This window comes from Volvox carteri (assembly GCF_000143455.1).
Source record: "Volvox carteri f. nagariensis unplaced genomic scaffold VOLCAscaffold_1, whole genome shotgun sequence".
Classification (NCBI taxonomy): Eukaryota; Viridiplantae; Chlorophyta; class Chlorophyceae; order Chlamydomonadales; family Volvocaceae; genus Volvox; species Volvox carteri.
In genome coordinates, this window is record NW_003307545.1 from 224828 (window position 1) to 238884 (window position 14057).

The following is a 14057-nucleotide window of genomic DNA, read 5'->3' on the forward strand; positions in this document are numbered from 1 at the left end:
GCACTTGAAGTCACTTCTGAATAGTAAGTTTTGGTTTGAGTCTCTGAGCATCGTGGCCTATCCGCTTGAATTGGCAGTCCCATCGCAAGCTTAACGGGACGGTGGCGCCGCCTGCCCCGGCGAGGTCACGATGGGCAAGAAACTTAAGAAGGTGCGATTAGAAACAGTTTTTATGAGGATGGACGGCGCTGATATGCTTGGCCTGGCGGCGGCGTTGTCTGAACGGGAGCAAATGCACTCTCTGCGCAGGGCAAGGCGGGCAATGCCGCTCAATACATAACGCGTACGCAAGCAGTCCGAAAGCTTCAACTGCGGTTATCAGAGTTCAGGTGGGCAAGAGCTGTCGCTTTCCCTTGCACTGCTTTAACTTGTTCACGGGATTGTCCGCCTGGTTTCTCAGTAATGTACTCAACTTGAATCGCTTACTTTAGTCTTGCTGGTCGCGGACTTCCAATTCGTGCAGGCGCTTGTGCATCTTAAAGGGCGTTCACCCCCGCGAGCCTAAAAAGAAACCAAAGGGAGCTAACAAGACCTATTACCATGCAAAGGACATTAACTGGCTTGCTCATGAGCCGCTCCTTAACACTTTCAGGTGAGCTAGTTGGCCTCAATTCATCCTTCAAAGGCGGCTGCAAGTTGGCGGCTGTGGTGCTGCAATTGCCAGTGGCGGCTGCGGTTGTTGAAGCTACATTCTATGTTGCTTCAGATGTCTACTCGCCTGGAGCTGCAAGGGGTAGTTGCAGTTGGTTGCCTTGGTTCTTGTCCTGCGTATGAGCTTGCGCTTGCCTTCCCTGTTCCTCCCTTGCACCACCCCAGGAATATTAAGGCCCATGAGAAGAAAGTGCGCAAGGCGCGCGCCAAGCAAAATGCGGACTTAGCGAAGCGTCTTATGCATCTGAAACCCACGTACCGACTAGATCATCTGGTGAAGGAAAGGTGAGGGGAAGTGCGGGAATTCTGAATTTTGGCGTTCTAATTGTTCTATTGATGAACTATATCGTCCTTCTGTCTCTTTTGGGTTCCTAATACTCACCATCTGGTCAGCGGGACTTGAATCCATCACCCGTTCATTCCTCGCCTACCCTCCCTGACATGTTGCAGGTATCCATCTTTCGTGGATGCGCTTCGAGATCTGGACGATGCCCTTACCATGGTGCACTTGTTCGCAACCCTGCCCGCCGAGAGCAAGTACGACATCCCACCCAAGGTGCAGCACGCTAGTGCCTTAAGCCTTACGCTTGACCCAACGGCCGCTGCAGCCAGCCCACCTTTAGGACCGTATTTCTGCGGGCCTTCCACATGTTCCAAGTACATGCCTGTCCGATGGTGTGCTTACCGAACCTAGAATCTTGACCCCATCCTGCTCCCCATCATTCCACATCCAGGCAGTTCACACGTCACGCCGCTTGGCCCTGGAGTGGCAAGCGTATATTGTCCGCAGCGGTTCCCTTCGGCGCGTCTTCGTCAGCGTCAAGGGTTACTATTTCCAGGCGGAGGTGCTGGGGCAGAGCGTCACCTGGCTGGTGCCGCATGCGCTGTCGCAGGTGGGTCTGGACGTGGTAGGCTTGCGCGCGTAGCGACAATGCAACCGTGGATAAGCAACCGTGGGTGTATAAGTTAATGTTCCGCTATGCTAGTCGCATGACAAATGAACGCTGCACGCCATGCGCACCAACGTAATCATTGAAGCTTTCGGATAATGTGCAGGTATTGCCTACGGACGTGGACTACAAGGTGATGCTCACCTTCTTGGAGTTTTACAATACATTGCTGCAGTTCGTCAATTTCAAGCTCTACCACGTCCTTGGGGTGGGTTGCCATCTAATGTGTCGCCGTCATGGCTGTATCGATAGAGCCCTTTTCTATTTGAGCAGAACGTGGGTCTTCTGGTTTCGTGCAAGCGGCCGTTGATTGTCTTATTATTGCTGCAACGATCTTCAAATTACTCGTCTGTGCCGGAAACCCCATCTGTCCATATTTGCCCTTGCACAATCCAGTCCAGGTTGGCAGTCAGATCGTGCCTCTCTCTTGTGGGTGATGATAACTTATGTCCTGAGCTGCGCAAGTTTCCAGTTTCTGGAAACAGCAGCTCCTGATGAATTTACAGTTTAAAGTCATAGTTACACTGACACAAGAGATGTATATCGACTGATTAGCTGGGTCAGCATGGACACATCGAGTGGGCTTTTGTTCCTGTACCGGAAATGATTTTCATTCCCCCCGGTCTTTGTGTCTCTTGCCCATCCACAGCTGCGCTACCCACCTCTCCTGGATCCCCGGCTGGAGGAGGCAGCTGCGGAGCTGGCCGGAATCATGAAGGTGAATCTTCAGTTGGTCCTCTAATTGTTTTTTGTGTTCGTATGCTCGGCCACTAGGCTGGTCTACTCGTCACTAGACTCTTCGTGCAACGGTCTGCATCGTTTGATTGTTGTCAGCCATGAAGATATTAATTAATCTTGTCTCGTGCTTGCAGGACATCGCTGGCGTGCGTGACGTGGCCGAAGGGGATCGAGCGCTAGAGGCTAAAGCTGCGACGGAAGCCAATGGCGACGCTGCACCTGCGGTCGATGACGCCAAGATGCGCGCGCGCATTGAGAGCCTTCAGTCGCGGTTGCGGGAAATTGTCGGAGTGGAGGAGAAGGACGAAGGCGAGGAAGGCGCGGAGCCCGAAGACAAGGATGAGGAGGACAGCGAGGCAGACGACGATGGCGATGACGCGCCGGTCCTCGACTCGGGCAGTGGAGACGACGAAGATGACCAGGGGCCGGCGAATGCCAAATCGGGGAAGCATGACGCGGCGGCTCGCACTGGCGGGCGGATGAATGCCGCGGCGGTAGCTTTGCTGGGAGAGGACGATGACGACCATGATGACGAAGATGACCCAGCTGCGGGTAAGTTTGTAAGATTTGTGCATGTGTGCTGGTGCACGTCCGCCCTGGATCTCTACTACGTGTGTTGACCACTTCTGCTGTGGTCTCTGTTGTGACCAACCAATCTACCTCTTGTAGGTCGCGCTGCTTCTGACGACCAGGACGCTGGGACACGTGCCGCCGGAGGAGCTCTGGGTCCTTCTGTGGACCCCAATGATGAGGGGTCCGTGTGCCGGAACCTGTTCCGCGGACTGGTGTTCTTCCTTGGCCGAGAAGTGCCCCGCGAACCGCTCATGCTTATCATCCGGTCATTCGGTGGCGTAGCGGCTTGGGACGGGGAAGGGTCGCCCCACAGCGAGATGAGCGAGGAGGTGACACATCAGGTGGGTCAAATTCTTCCTGCCAGCAGCATGGTTAGCTGAGCTGCGTGAGCAGCAGTGATCACCTCTCCCATGTGAACGTCTGCAATCCTCATGCTGCTTGCCGACTGGATTTAAGTTTCCCACTTTCGTTCCCGGTACAGGTTGTTGACCGACCTCGCCAGGGCCACCGGTTCCTGTCTCGGGAGTATGTCCAGCCGCAGTGGGTGTTTGACAGTGCAAACTTCCGAGTACTAATGGCAACAGACTTGTACGCGCCAGGGCTGGTGCCACCACCTCACTTGTCGCCGTTTGTGGGGGAGGGCGACGACGATGGTTATACACCGGATTTTGCTAAGACAGTGCGGAGGCTGCAGGTAAGAGCTGTTTCTGGGTGATTGGCCATGGTCTTGACACCCTCAGTAACAAATGGGCACGCATCTAGCCGAACCTATGGGAGTGGCTTGATGGTGATATCACAACTGAGGATAAGAACGGACCCTATCCGGCCTGCCATGCCTATTGTGGTGGGCAGCGTCACTTCTTGGTCCCACAACTTGATTATATGCTGCATCCCAATTCTTGTTAATGCCGCTTGCCGCTGCTGTGAAAGCAACTATTTATTTCCTCCTGCAACATCAATTATGTTGCACGGTATACCTTTTTGCAGGACGCTGCTCGTGCTGCTCGCACACGCGCCGCCGGCCTTGCCCTCAAGGGCGCTGATGGCAGTGAATTTGTCGGGGAGGGCGCTGGCGCAGACAACGCCGATGGTAATGACGCCAATGTCCGTGACGGCGAGGACTTGGCGGCTGCGGAGAGGGTGTACGCCACTGAGCTGTTGAAAGAAGTGCGGTTGTCACGCAAGCGCGCTGCGCCAGAGGCGCCAACTGCTTCCGGTGATGAAGATCAGGACGAGGACGCCAACGAGACTCCCGCTGACGAGGACAGCGACACTGACGAGGACGGGGGCGACGGGGAAACGCTGCCGCGGAAGAAGCGCACTGCGCAACTCAAGGATTCCGAGGCAGCCCACGGATCAGGAAAGAAGTCTACGGCAGTTCCTGAAGATGAGGAAGCTGCAATGGCGGATATTATGATGACCCGAAAGACGCGGAAGATGTACAATAACCTAAAAGCTAAGGAGGCTTCTAAACGAGAGCGTGCCGAGCAGCTGGAGAAGAAAAAGAGGAAGCTTGCAGCAACAGGGGCAGCTGGGCCTCTTGGGCAGGCCCAGCGGTCCGCTGCGCCGGTTGCAGCGACAGGGAAAGGCACCGTGGAAGCAGCCAAAAAGGAGTTGCAAAGCGACAAGGGCGGGCAAAAGGGCTCCGGTAAGGAGACGGCGACCGCCAAAAAGGGGCCTAAGGAAGCTGCGGCGGCGAAGAGTGGTAAACAGGATGCCAAGGGGCAAGCAACTGCTGCGGCTAAGCGTGCGCGGCGGTGATGCTGGCTAGGCTCGTTTTTTGTTATACTGGAATCCTGACGACGATGCCTGGGCTTTGTTCGGTGCTGCTGTCAATGGCATGGACTGCCTGGTCTAGATCGTTGCTTAGAGCGAGCATGCGCGTCGCTGTAATTGGATGCGATGTGATGGTGCTTGCGGCGGAACTTTTACATTATACTGACATTATCTTATGTCGACCAGTACACACTTGAACCAAGCAATGACTAGTGGCGTGTCTCTTGATTGGTTACTCGGCTGGTTAGGACCTTGGTGGCAAGGTGGCGAGGAAGCAAAGCGTCCTGGGTGGTGCAATTGTGGAGGTGTTTCCATCTAGGGACCACCTGTGTTCCTGTGTACCGTACTGTTACTGGTGTCCTAGGTTCGCTGGGATCACGGGGGTTAGTTTGTTGTGCTGCCTCCTGATTCCGCGATATAGTTGGCATGACGTGCAACTATTTGACCAAGCATGGATGCCAAATGCGGGTGTAAATGGACACTTGTGGCCTTGAGGGGTAAGCCATGGCGGATTTCGCTCGCATGGACAGGAGCAGCAGTATTGGCGCTCAGTTCGTGGTCTTTCTGATGACATGCAGGATGGATGTGCATTACCTTGCATCGATAAGGGTTTCTTCCCTCCTGCTTTTAGCAAGAAACTGCGCTTTGCGCGTTAATGAACGTGTCGACGATGCGAACGTACGTATGACAACTAGGCAGGTATTGACGTGGAATGCAGTGAGTTGAGCGGGGCCTATTCTACCTCGTTCAAATATTATTTTCTGAAACAATCATATTCTGTGTGCACCGGTTGTAATTACGCATCGGTGAGGTAGCGAGTCTCAATCGCATGAGTATTTGCTAATATGAGTATGCCTCTTGTTGCATTTTCCATTGGTACTCGATAACACACATTTGTGTAGCACCTGTAGCACATTTGTGTGTGCGATGCTCTCATCCTAGTATGAGCAAATAAAACGGCTTGCCACAGACACCAGATTCCTAAACCCGCATGCGTGACAATCTCAATTACATAGGTTGAGAGATACAAATTTTGCAGGTCACGTAGGTTTAAGCGATAATGCAACTGAATTTCCCACCTGTACAGCCCACCGACTTTCCATGCGTCGGCCACATGTCAGTTGCGTTTTCATGTAACGGTCACGTCTCCCAATGCGCCTTCCGACGCGTCGCTATTACACACAGCCGTCATACACAGCATGCCCGCTCCAGGCGGTGGTGCTCACCCGCCAACCTACTGCCAACAGAGCGACCACGACTACCGCCACCGCGACCGCCGTCTCCATCACCGCCACGAGACACAGACTAAGCACCTCCTCTTAGCAGTGGTGCTCCGCAACGCAAGTCCTGACATCCCTTGTTGTGCCAAGCGGCATTCCCACAAAATCCCATAAAGGAGACGGCTGCTACAATGAAGTAATAAAAACCCTGCTGTCTCCCCAACTTCCCCACTCCATCTTCTCGGCGTTTCCCGACACGGCTCTCCTTGCCTTTGGCTGGCGTACATTTCGCTATTGCTGCTATTGCTGTTATCATCCTCACATCGCAGCTGGTTGCTGCTCCTGTAGGCCGCCGAGCATGCTGGAATCGAAGGTAGCGGTCTGATAGTCCACAAACTGCCACGTACCACTGGAGGTGCGGAGGAACCTGCGGCGGTGCAGCCAGGCCGCAGCGAGGCCGTGTGTGTTGGGGGTTGCAGTCAGCGGTGGGAGCGCCAGTTGCAAGAGTGGCCGGGCAGTGGGACGTGTAGTTGCCATGGACAGCCCTTTGCCGGCTGTCAACAGTGGCAAGCCGAGAGATTGGTTGGGCGTATGCCTTGTGCTGTCCGCAAGTCAACCGCATCAAGCATCAGAATCCTGCCCAACACGTTCCTCCAGCTACATGACGACGGTTACAGCTTGGAGGAGGAGACAATAGTCGATGGACCCGTCCCCCATGTGTTTGGCAACTGATATGGCTGTGACGCGGATGTCGCTTATTGTTCCGTGGGCTTCATCTCCTCCCCTCAAGGTGCAACACCTGCGGCAGGCCCCCCGTCCCCCTCCCTCCCCTTCCCTTCCCCCCCCCCTTCCCTTTCCCATTCCCCGCCAGCCTACCGGCACCTCTCCGCGGTCCGACTCCAGGCGGTCGTGTCCCGCACCTCCTCCTCCGTCACCGGGGCGCCAGGTGCCGAACGTTTGCGACTAAGGTACTCAAAGGAGACGTACCTGGGACAGAACAAGGCGGCATGGGGGACTGGGTCGTGATGGCGCGAAAGGTGCAGTAGGTGCTGTGGCCTTAGTTGAGACTCAGGTGTTACCTCTCTGCGATGCGCGAACTGCCCCATCACTTCGGGCTACGATCGCGAGCCAAAAGAAGGCGTTACCCTAGAGGTCCTGATAGGACCTATGCACTCGTTGACAGTGCTTGCACGTAACAGCTCGGTAATTCCGCCAACATTGGTAATTGTTGGTGAAATGAAAACGGATAAGTTCCCGGGTCCTCTAGGCTATATAACAAATCTTCCCGTTTAGTAGGGGAAGAACAGATGTTCCTGCAGTTGGTTTTGGTTTGGGTATTGAATGCTTAGCTTTACTTGTCCGCCTTGTGACCGACTGACTTTCACTATTGTGGTCCAAGTAGCTTTCACCGTTCCCTGGCAGATAGCTTCCCGGCGCCTCGCGTGTTTAGCCGCCACTGCGACGAGCTCGCGTGCATTTGTCAAGGTCCAGGGTTTTGCATCAGTACTCACCCCTCATACTCGTTCACTCCCGGCTCCGCGCCTACAACTCGCAGCCCCGTGAATGCAAACTTGTTGCAGGCGCCCGCCACATCCTCACGGAGGCGTTCCACGGCTCCCCCCGGGATGGGCACCTAGAGGGGAGGAGTTTGCCAGGGCCGCTCAGAGATGGCGCCATGGGGAGTTGGGGGAAAGGAGCCCAACGTCCATAGGAAGGCTTCCAGGAGGCTTTCGGGGAGCTATGGAGGGTTAACCAACCTGGTAGTGGTTCACGTGGTAATCAGGGTGCGTCGTAGTAATCAGGTAATCGGCTTCGCCCTTCCTACAGAGGAGTACGGCAAGAACGTGCTTAGGACACCATTGGGCCCTTTAGGTGCCCGACAAAGGCGAGAGAGCACACATAGGGCAAACAGCGCAGATGAGAATAAAGGAACAAGGCGCTAAATGAGTAAGGCATTGCAGGACACTGGATTTTCGTTACCTACACGAACGCGGAGAAGCGGGCACGGAGCGTCGCTTCCGGCGTGGCAGCAACCGTTTCTCCGCGATGGACTGCCCCACAGCAGTTCTGCAACACAACAGGAATCGGGCAAGCTCTTTCATGCTTCTTTAATTTCTTGAGCACGTTCGGGATGGCTATAAGCGCCACAGCATATACAGGATGCGGGACACCGATAAGGACTTCGATGCTTGCGGCGGCGGACCGCAGACGCCCAATTGTTTTGTTAGCCTTAACAAGATTGAGCTTAATGTATATACTTAGGTTATGGAAAGCAGCATACCTTGTACGCCTTTCCTGAGTCGCAAGGGCAAGGCTCTGGTGCAGGATTGTCCTTCTTTGGCTTTGGTACAGCTTTGGGCTTTGCACCGAAACCTTTAGTAGCTGCTTGGACAATGCATAATCGACCTTGCCGCGGAGCGCAACGAAAGGGTGCACCTTGAGCACAAAGCATGGTAGCCAATTCAAGTATCCGATATCCAATGTCAAAATCCAGTGGCCCAATCAGTTTCTGTATGATAGAATGCTCTCCTGTGGTCAAACTGCCACCGTACGCTTGTTAGTAAGCATTCAACGGTACCTAAACCTAGCACGCGAATCGAAGGGGACTGGAGGAATGTCAACAATGGATGCTTTATTTACATGTTTGATTTTCACTCTGCAAGTCTTAGGACCTGTGGCGCGTCTTATTGGATTGTATACATGACACAGCGTACAATTACGACTTCACCAGGACGCTGGAGCGGCGGCCTGACTGAAGAGGCAAATTTCGCTGCTCCCTGGCTCCCTGAACTTTAGAATCGGAAAGGCAATAACTTGATCCACCATTCAATGGGGGGCCCTAACAGTTGCAGCAACACGCCTCGCTCAGTTTCCCATCCCTTAGCACGCCACGGCGCTGACTGATATACAGTATGATCTGTATGCTCGTGCACGCCGCCACTAATTGTTTCGTTGCGAGCCTATCTGTGTCGCATCCTGCGTGTTGTATGATCACACTGCCATGCTGTTAAAGCGGTAGTGCATGCATTTGGCTCACATTCTTCCCCGCTTGTCCTGATCTGAGAATTCCAAGACCAAGAAGCGTGTCCAGAAATAGATACGCCAACCCTAGTATGGTTGCGCATATCTGAGCTGGGCCAGTGTAGCAGCTGACCCAGGAAAAGGCCTGTCACATTCCGGAATTGCGCTTCGGCGCGTGCTGCTTACGTGTGTGCCGTCTTGTACGACCGATACTGCACTCCTCCCTCGGAAGGAAGCCGTCTCGGGCCCTCCATGCCTCGGCATCCTACGCCTTCCGCACTCGGCCAGTCAGTGATTTCCGGGCTGCATGGCGTCCCGGCACGGACTCAGCAGCCGTACATACAAGCTTGGCGATAGCACGGCCCACAGCCACCCCTTCATGAAATCGTTGGATAGCCGCACCGCAATGCACAACACGGTCAATTGCACCTTCTTTTGCGCCCTGCCACTCGGTGAGTCGGCGCTATGTGTGTGATAGGTGATATATATGTATGTATGTCGTTACTGGGTGGTTGAGCTTCACCAGCGCCCCCCTTTCCCGAGGCAGTTCCCTGCTCTCCCTTGCTAGAGGGGCACCCTAATCCGTTCACCCCATCAGACGTTCAGGTTCCCACTTCATAGCGTCCTTCTGTGTGTGTGTGTGTGTGTGTGTGTGTGTGTGTGTGTGTGTGTGTGTGTGTGTGTGTGTGCGTGTGTGTGTGTGTGTGCGTGTGTGTGTGTGTGTGTGTGTGTGTCTTACATGGTTTGGGGTGCGTCCTCCTGTTTTTCAGAAAAGAACCGATTGGCAGATACAGATCCCGTGATATACCCAGGATACTACACCGCCATATCCTATAAGCGTGAGAAATCCATATCAGATCTGATTTTGTCGTACACCGGACAGTCCAGCAAGACGTGGTTCTCATCTTCAAAAAGGCTATCATTTCCGCAGCAGGGGCATACCCGCTCCGCCCTAGGTACATAACACCGTCCCTTGCGCGCTCTGTTTGCCGCCAACGCCCAACAGCAAAGCCTAAACTGCATAAGCTTACCATTCGCTGAACGTGGGATAAATGTTGTGACATGCGGGAACACCTCCTTCCTGCCCGCTTGCTCAGCTGCCAGACCCATCCAATGCTTATATTTGCCATGTGGATTCCCGGCTGCTTACCGTCTGACGGGTACACGTCTGGCTGGACCTCTAGACCCGTATTGGTTCCAACCGCTCAACAACCGATCCTTGAACTCCGATACCACACCTTCCGGCAATGGCCTGTTCATTAGCCATTCCACTCGTTCGTCTACCTCACGTAGCCCTTGCAGGGCTTTTTTCCATACGTCGTGCCCCAGAAACTTAGGAAACGGAGGACTAGTGACCCCCATCCGCTCCTTTCGAGGTTGGAGAGGGCCTCTGCGATCTCCTGTCGCCGAACTTGGTGTGCCACAAGCCCACACTGTAAACGAACACGGTTTCCAAACCTCATAATCTGTGTGGAAACGTGGTAGTGTAGAAATGGCCGTGACAATTCAGCAAATAGGAAGCGGTGCGCTGGTCTGCAATTTGCCACATGAACGATACCTGAAACTGCACCGCTCCATCCTTACGACACGCCTGGAAGTGTGTGATATAAAGACCAGATAGATAGCCGGAGGCTGGCCCGCGCTTCCACGAATCTCAAAAATCCGCGCAGTTGGCAATATTGCATTAATGCTACTGTAGCCTTTTTCAATTAGCTTAGCAACGCCACGAAGGATTTAATTAGCGTGCGAGGCTGTCTTGCTGTAGTAAAAAGGAGGGCTACCTACTTCATCCCTAATGTGTCATTTGCGTCACGGCTTGTTTGGCCACGCGGGCTCCGGTAGGCGCTCGAGGAAGTTCGGTATATCTGCTGCTGTTGTATCCATCAATTCATGACGCAACGGTACACCGAAGTGCAAGAAGTATTCGGTTTTTATGGGCTCGCTGGTGGTGGACTGGCTGGTGGGCGCTCTACCATATGTCTAGGAGCTTTACGGATTTGAACGGGGGACGCAATACTGGGGTCAGTGAATGGACGGAGTACAGGTGGGAGCAAGCAATTTAGTATCTACGGTATGGGACTTTCCTACCTTCTTCTTTCAGTATTTGCCTATGTTTGCCTGTGCATTATATTCCCCACAGTAAATTAAATCTCATCGAGAAAGCCTACATAAACAATTACATCATTCGTTTGTGTTCGCCTCCAAGGAAGTGTGACGCATTAGTAATCAACACTTTGGGTAGCAACTCCCACGCAGTTCAGTTGGACTGTTAGTTTCCGATGAGTGATGTCAAGTAAATATTGTTTAAGGTGTTGTTGCTGATTTTCTCTGCAGGGCGATCTTTGTTCGAGTCGCAGTCGACATCGACAAGCCGCGGCCGGTCAGGGTCCTCCAGGCCAACCCGCCGCATCTGTGCATAGTCCGCAGTATTGCACAAGCCCTCAAGCAAGTCAAATCATTTCTGGAGCGCATTGAGATCATCGCGAAAAAGCAACAAAGCAAGCCAAGTTTCGGGAAATGCCTCTCAAGCTGCATTACTTCGAGCTGCCTGGTCGCGCTGAGACCTGTCCCCTTTGCCTTACCATCGGCAAGGTTCCCTTCAAGGTGGGACCCTGACTCGGTTCTCCTCGGCTAGGATCTGGCCGCGGTGCGTTTTACGATTAGCGACCACAGCAGAGGCACACACGCACACGCCGGTCTTAAGTCCGAACACGTAACGCTCCGCCAACGTGCGCCATGTTTCCATCACAGGAAATCATTTACGACGCCAATAAATGGCCAGATCACAAGCCCAGAATGCCCTTTGGCCAAGTCCCGGTCCTCGAACTAGAAGATGGGAGGATGCTGACACAGAGCAGCGCCATTGGTGCGTCCTCAACCTCGACCGCGCATCAATCTGCATCCTTGACGGCATCCCAACTCCTCCAACAGCTGAGTTGGATCGATAGCTCGATAGTGCAGATCAGGCTTTGCAAGCTGCAATCAGTCACAAGTCATCATTATTAGTCCTCAAGCCAACTGCTCGGTCCACGTCAGTATTTGGCGTACAATATTTTCCCGCCATATGCCGGCTGCAGTCAGACCCGGAACCCATCACACGTACCAACCTCATTCCGTGCGTGTATGCGCCTGCTGGCAGGGACATCGGTTTGCCATTTTGCCCACGTATTCTTTCCTGGCTTCCTTCCACCCTACGTGTTGAATGGCATCATCTTGCCGGTTTCCATCCTCGGAGCGGTTAGCTCCTGCTGAGCCCGCGTGATCCCTCCTTGCCATTTTATTTGTTTCCGCTTACAGACCGCTACGTCGCCAAGCTAGCCGGGCTCTACCCGGACGACCCGCTGCAGGCGGCACTGGCGGACCAGGCAGTGTTCCAGATGGCCGACATTTTCCAGGTGATCGCGTTGCATAGTTGATGTTGTTGGGCGCATAAAGAATGTTTCTCCCGCGGCCTCCCCTCCGCCCTTCCACTGCTGAACTCACTGCTGAATCTTTGTCTTCACGTATGCACGTCGCTGCGTGTCGTGGCTCCCGCTATTTCCCTTCCGACCGCAGCTCTTCACACCAACGCTCCAAATGCCGCTGGAGGAGAAGGTGAAGGCCCAGCAGGAGATTCTGGCAACCAAAGCCAAGGAGAAGTTGCTGCAGCTGTCCGGGCTCCTGGTGCGTCTATCAATCGCACCCGCAAAGGTCATAGGGACTGGAGATGGAGGCAGGGTTAGGGATTGTAGGGCAATGCCGTGGTTCGGACGGTGTCGGCAGCGACCCGAAGTGAACCATACAAGCCGCGCGTGTCGCCCTGTTTGTCTGCTGAGTACCTACCGGTACTTGCATTCGCTCGGGTAGCTGCTCCTGGAGCGGTGAATGCGGGGGCGGCTGAATGCTGGTATCAGTTTGGATATGCTTCCACAGCGCGCATGTTGGCGTTGGCGCCAGGCCTGCTGCTACCTAGATGCTGGTGCTGCTTCTGCTTCATCCATGCCTGAACCACAGCAGTAATTGAGACCAGCAGGTATCAACGGTAGGACATCGATCATCTATGACAGTGTCACGCCGTTATGTCGCGATCATGTCGCGCAACGCGAATTGGTGGATGATGAGGATGGATGTTAGTGTCCTTATTTCCCTTGTTCTAATGCTTGGACGTCCATAATTTTGCGTTGTACTATGTCACTACCTAGCTTGTGGCTTCTAGGGTCTTGGGCCTCTACCTATGGGCCCGTTACACCTCTCTGGGTAACGCAACCGAGGTAATAACGTGACCCAATTCCCAATAGCCGCGCTTAATCCTTTGCTTGGATAACTTCTCACTGTGAGCAATCCTAGTATCCCTCGCTTAACAGGAGACTTGTGGCGAGTACGTGGCGGGCGATAAGCTGTCGTATGGTGACGTCTCAGTGTTCGTCGGCCTCTCCACGTTAGGCCGTCACATCCTCCTGGAAGGCAAGAGCTATATCTAGGACGGGCAGGTAGCGGACGATTGCTAATATTGCTACCTCAAGAATTTACTGTGTTACTTATGCAATTAACACTGTCAAAACAAAGGGCCGTGTGGTTGCACAGCAAACAACGGCGGGGCTGCAGGTGCGGCCGACCACTCAACAGCAATCGCCAGCAAATTCGGACTACCCGTAGATGTCCCACCGAACTGTCACTGAATAATAACTAATACTGGGGATCCTTGGGGATCGCCCTCGGTGCATAAACCCCTCATTATCCAGAACTTTAGGGCCGAAGCCAAGCCGCACTACTAAACCCGCAACAGACCAGATAAGGGTAAACCCCATGGAGAGATATGCGCGGTAACAGTGCCGCCGACGCGCGGGAAACCTATTTGCATGCAGGTGTTCCCAAGGACTTGCTGGACGAGTACCCCGTGCTGAAGGCCTTCCGTAACAAGATCGCCTCCATTCCGGCTATTAAGGAGCACTATGAGAAGCATGGAGAGGGTTACCGAGCTGCATTCAAGCCGGATGTTGCGTAGATTATTTGTTTAGCGTGCATGTGGTAAAAGAGACAAAGTAGAGCGCTTCGGGGTTAAACGCTGAATATGGCGGTGCTGGACGGCATTGAACGAAGATGCAATAGGGCAGCAATTAGACAGCACACATTTTGGACGGTTAAACGA

General features: G+C 53.8%; 3 protein-coding genes across 3 annotated transcripts; 2 read left to right on the forward strand and 1 right to left on the reverse strand.

Annotated features, from left to right (window-relative positions):
* Window positions 1-246: 246 nt before the first annotated feature.
* Window positions 247-3627, forward strand: VOLCADRAFT_54970 (uncharacterized protein; the record flags this gene model as incomplete). Its single annotated transcript, XM_002945577.1, has 10 exons — window positions 247-329; window positions 464-592; window positions 817-936; window positions 1102-1207; window positions 1386-1544; window positions 1708-1809; window positions 2251-2319; window positions 2522-2738; window positions 3060-3253; window positions 3394-3627. Coding segments are annotated over 10 exons (1413 nt in total), but the record flags the coding sequence as incomplete, so codon positions are not given.
* Window positions 3628-5681: 2054 nt separating this feature from the next.
* Window positions 5682-8559, reverse strand: VOLCADRAFT_102602 (uncharacterized protein). The gene is made up of 6 exons (XM_002945940.1): window positions 8190-8559; window positions 7893-7975; window positions 7666-7729; window positions 7420-7541; window positions 6785-6895; window positions 5682-6335 (listed from the first exon to the last, which is right to left on the reverse strand). The coding sequence occupies exons 1-6, from the start codon at window positions 8358-8360 to the stop codon at window positions 6227-6229; spliced, it is 660 nt and encodes a 219-aa protein (XP_002945986.1). The 5' UTR covers window positions 8361-8559; the 3' UTR covers window positions 5682-6226.
* A 2887-nt stretch (window positions 8560-11446) lies between these two features.
* VOLCADRAFT_85784 (uncharacterized protein) lies at window positions 11447-13389 on the forward strand (the record flags this gene model as incomplete). The annotated part of the gene is made up of 5 exons (XM_002945578.1): window positions 11447-11533; window positions 11681-11795; window positions 12227-12324; window positions 12485-12592; window positions 13273-13389. 5 exons carry the CDS (start codon window positions 11447-11449, stop codon window positions 13387-13389), a joined length of 525 nt encoding a protein of 174 aa, XP_002945624.1.
* Between the last annotated feature and the right edge of the window lie 668 nt (window positions 13390-14057).

Excerpts from the sequence above, each read along its gene's own strand:
- VOLCADRAFT_102602 (XM_002945940.1), bottom strand. The coding sequence starts at position 8,360 with ATGCTTTGTGCTCAAGGTGCACCCTTTCGTTGCGCTCCGCGGCAAGGT. Across the intron at positions 7,542-7,665 it reads ACCACGTGAACCACTACCAG|GTGCCCATCCCGGGGGGAGC; the intron begins GTTGGTTAACCC and ends CCTCCCCTCTAG. Across the intron at positions 6,336-6,784 it reads CGGACCGCGGAGAGGTGCCG|GTTCCTCCGCACCTCCAGTG; the intron begins GTAGGCTGGCGG and ends GCACCGCCGCAG.